This window comes from Phytophthora infestans, genomic scaffold (genome assembly GCF_000142945.1).
Source record: "Phytophthora infestans T30-4 supercont1.3037 genomic scaffold, whole genome shotgun sequence".
Classification (NCBI taxonomy): domain Eukaryota; phylum Oomycota; class Peronosporomycetes; order Peronosporales; family Peronosporaceae; genus Phytophthora; species Phytophthora infestans.
The window spans coordinates 1-2,681 of NW_003305633.1; the positions used below are offsets into that span (position 1 = coordinate 1).

Genomic DNA, 2,681 nt, shown 5'->3' on the forward strand with positions numbered 1-2,681 from the left:
CAAGGGAGGGCGTGGTGACCTCTGTTCAATGGCTCCTCGTCGCACTCTGGGACTTCACCCGGGAGTCTACTGTTCCTTGGTGCAAAGTCGAGCGAGGCGGCAGCTTGTCATATCTGATGAGGAACCACAAACGAGTAGGTACTCTGACCGCCGACGACGGGACCCAGCCCTAACAGACTCTCATCATAAAACGGTCTCCGCCCAATTTGCTACAGAGGGGCTGCGGATGACAAACCGAAACGCCTGTGGCGTCACCAAGACCTTAAGTTACGGGACACGTGCCACGTACCTTGCCCGACCAGTGACGTCTTCAATGATGGGGTTCCAAGGACCCATGACCCCGAGAATGAGGACACAAACGCCGGTTTCGACACCCACCGAATGCCAATGGCTGCTATTCTTTCGTATTGAGGCGTGTATATTCCAGTGCCTGGCTCCACGTGGAACGGTGGAGGTAGTGGAACACCTCAAAGAAGTACGTTCTACTCTCCCTTCCATGACGTCGACACCTGGGTGGGCTGCTGCTGGAACGATACCCGCGTGGTCTGGTGCGTCTGCGCGGCAGCCACCTGCCAGCCCCAGAAGCGGAACGTACGGATTGCCGTTCCAGAGAGCGTCTCCTATGAATGTCGCGACGTTCAAAGAGCGCGCAGGGGCTCTAGAACAAGAAGGGAACGTGGGCGCTCAGGGAGGAAGGTACGCACCTAACGCAGTACCTCCGCAAGGGCAAGTGACGAGTCCGCACTACGACCAAGGAGTCCCCAATGGCTCGCACGGGTCAGAAAGAGGTGCACCGCAGGACGTTCCGATTGTTGGTATCCCGACGGAATTGCGGAACGCTGTGAAAGCTATCGTTTCGTTCTACTCAGAGACGGCCACGTACAAAAGGGCGGCCGCGTTCTGGCGTTCCTTCGACAGGTGCATGCTCGGTTTGGACGCCCAAATGCGGTTGACAGCCTTCGAGCAGTGTCTAAAGGGCACGTTGGGTCAAGAATGGTGTTACAATGCGAGGATTAACGATTTTGAAACTCTGGGAGTGAGATTCCATAACCGCTTCATCTTTCAGACGCCAGCCCAGCTGTGGGGCCGACTCAAGGCCGCTAAGAGGAACTAAGGTGACTTCGCTGAAGCGTGGGGCAACACGATCGTCACGATGTGCGAGTACCTAAACTATCACGAGCCTCGTATGCAGTACGAGTTCTTCCTCGATGGGTTAAGGCACAAGCACTTGTAGGCCGTTTTGAACGCGAACTTAGCTGCGTCGATCCAGGAAGCGTGCGCTTTATTGCTGTACAAGAATCTGCACCTCCCTGTGGAAGAAGCGGACGAGTTTGCGAATAGTAGAACGACGCTGAGGAACGTGAGCGCCGTGACGTCCACACAGTCGCAGATGCTCCATCAGCTTCAACAAATGAACCAGTTGATGCTGAAGCGGCAGCAGGATCCTGGCACGTCACAAGGGTTCGTCGGCGCCGTGGCGCCCACGAACGTTCCAAGTTCTAGCGTTCAAGGTCCGAATGGGAACGTGACTAGCTCACCGCTCGGAGCTCTTTGCATTCGATTAAGGCCTGCCACGCGTACCACGGAAGGGGAAGTGGTTTGCGGACGCTGTGGACGTGTTGGATGTGGTCGTGAGACGTGTCCGCGGGGCCATGGCCGCTAAGATCGGTGCAACGAGCTTGGGTACTACGCGATGGAGTGCAACTGGCCGAAACCCCAAGGGAATTACCGGAGCCGGGAACGTCGCCAAGTGGAATATGGCTGCTATGTGGTCAGGTGGTTCACTTGGTGGCGAGATACCCGAGCCTTGATACTTTGCGAGGAATGATGCGGAGCGTGGATAACCAGGAACGTGACTGTACCCGCTGGTACGTTCCAACAATGAAGAGGGCAGGAGGAAGGGGAAGGAAGTGTCGCTCCTTCCTATTGCCTGATTGGCGACACGAAGAGAGATGGGGGTTCACCGCGACCGGGCTTGGCGGGTGGACATCAGAGGGCTCTCGGGAGAGGTGTGATGACCGATGAAGGCGCTCGTGACGTTCCAGTCATGGTCGTAAGGACGAAAATTGGAAACTAAAAGTGGGGCGAACGTAGAGAGCCGTCCGACGGAACGGACTGGACTAGAACGAAACGAGAAGATTGAGGGCTCTACGGAGAAGCCCGCACGAGACGGAGTGGCTGCTGAGGAAACAACGGAACGTTCATCGGCGAAGCTGAACTGGAAAAATTAATTTACGGAACGTTTCAAGTTGGTGCAAAACGTCTGTAAGGGAGCAACGGAGCGCCCCGAGACTACGTTGGACGCTGAAGAGAAGTGACAAGAGAGTAAGGAGGTAGAGACGCTGTCCACTCGCTCGAAGCCGTACGAAGGAGCACTCGAAACGATCACGGAGGACGCATCTGGCGCCAGGTCAAGTCAGCTCTCGGCAGTCACTGGACAAGTGAGCGCAGGTCAAGAAAGGACAGAAGCTCAGAAGGCCGAGGAAGACAAAGAACGTACTAAGGGGAAGGATTCGACGCAGCATTACGAGCGCCTGCTTACCGACGAGGAGCTGGACATGCTCGAGCACGGTGGCGACCAGGTAGTGAAGAATGAACCCGAGGGGTACAAAAGGAACTGGAAGAGCGATTGTTCCCGATGAGCGAAGAAGAGGTTCTGCTACGTCCAAGCGGAACGTGAA

The 2,681-nt window shown here is 56.1% G+C and overlaps 1 protein-coding gene across 1 annotated transcript; it reads left to right on the forward strand.

Moving 5' to 3' along the window:
• Window positions 1–28: 28 nt before the first annotated feature.
• On the forward strand, window positions 29–2,582 carry PITG_22426 (uncharacterized protein; the record flags this gene model as incomplete). Its single annotated transcript, XM_002909776.1, has 6 exons — window positions 29–134; window positions 216–1,036; window positions 1,235–1,511; window positions 1,567–1,771; window positions 1,849–1,868; window positions 2,338–2,582. Coding segments are annotated over 6 exons (1,674 nt in total), but the record flags the coding sequence as incomplete, so codon positions are not given.
• Window positions 2,583–2,681: the final 99 nt, after the last annotated feature.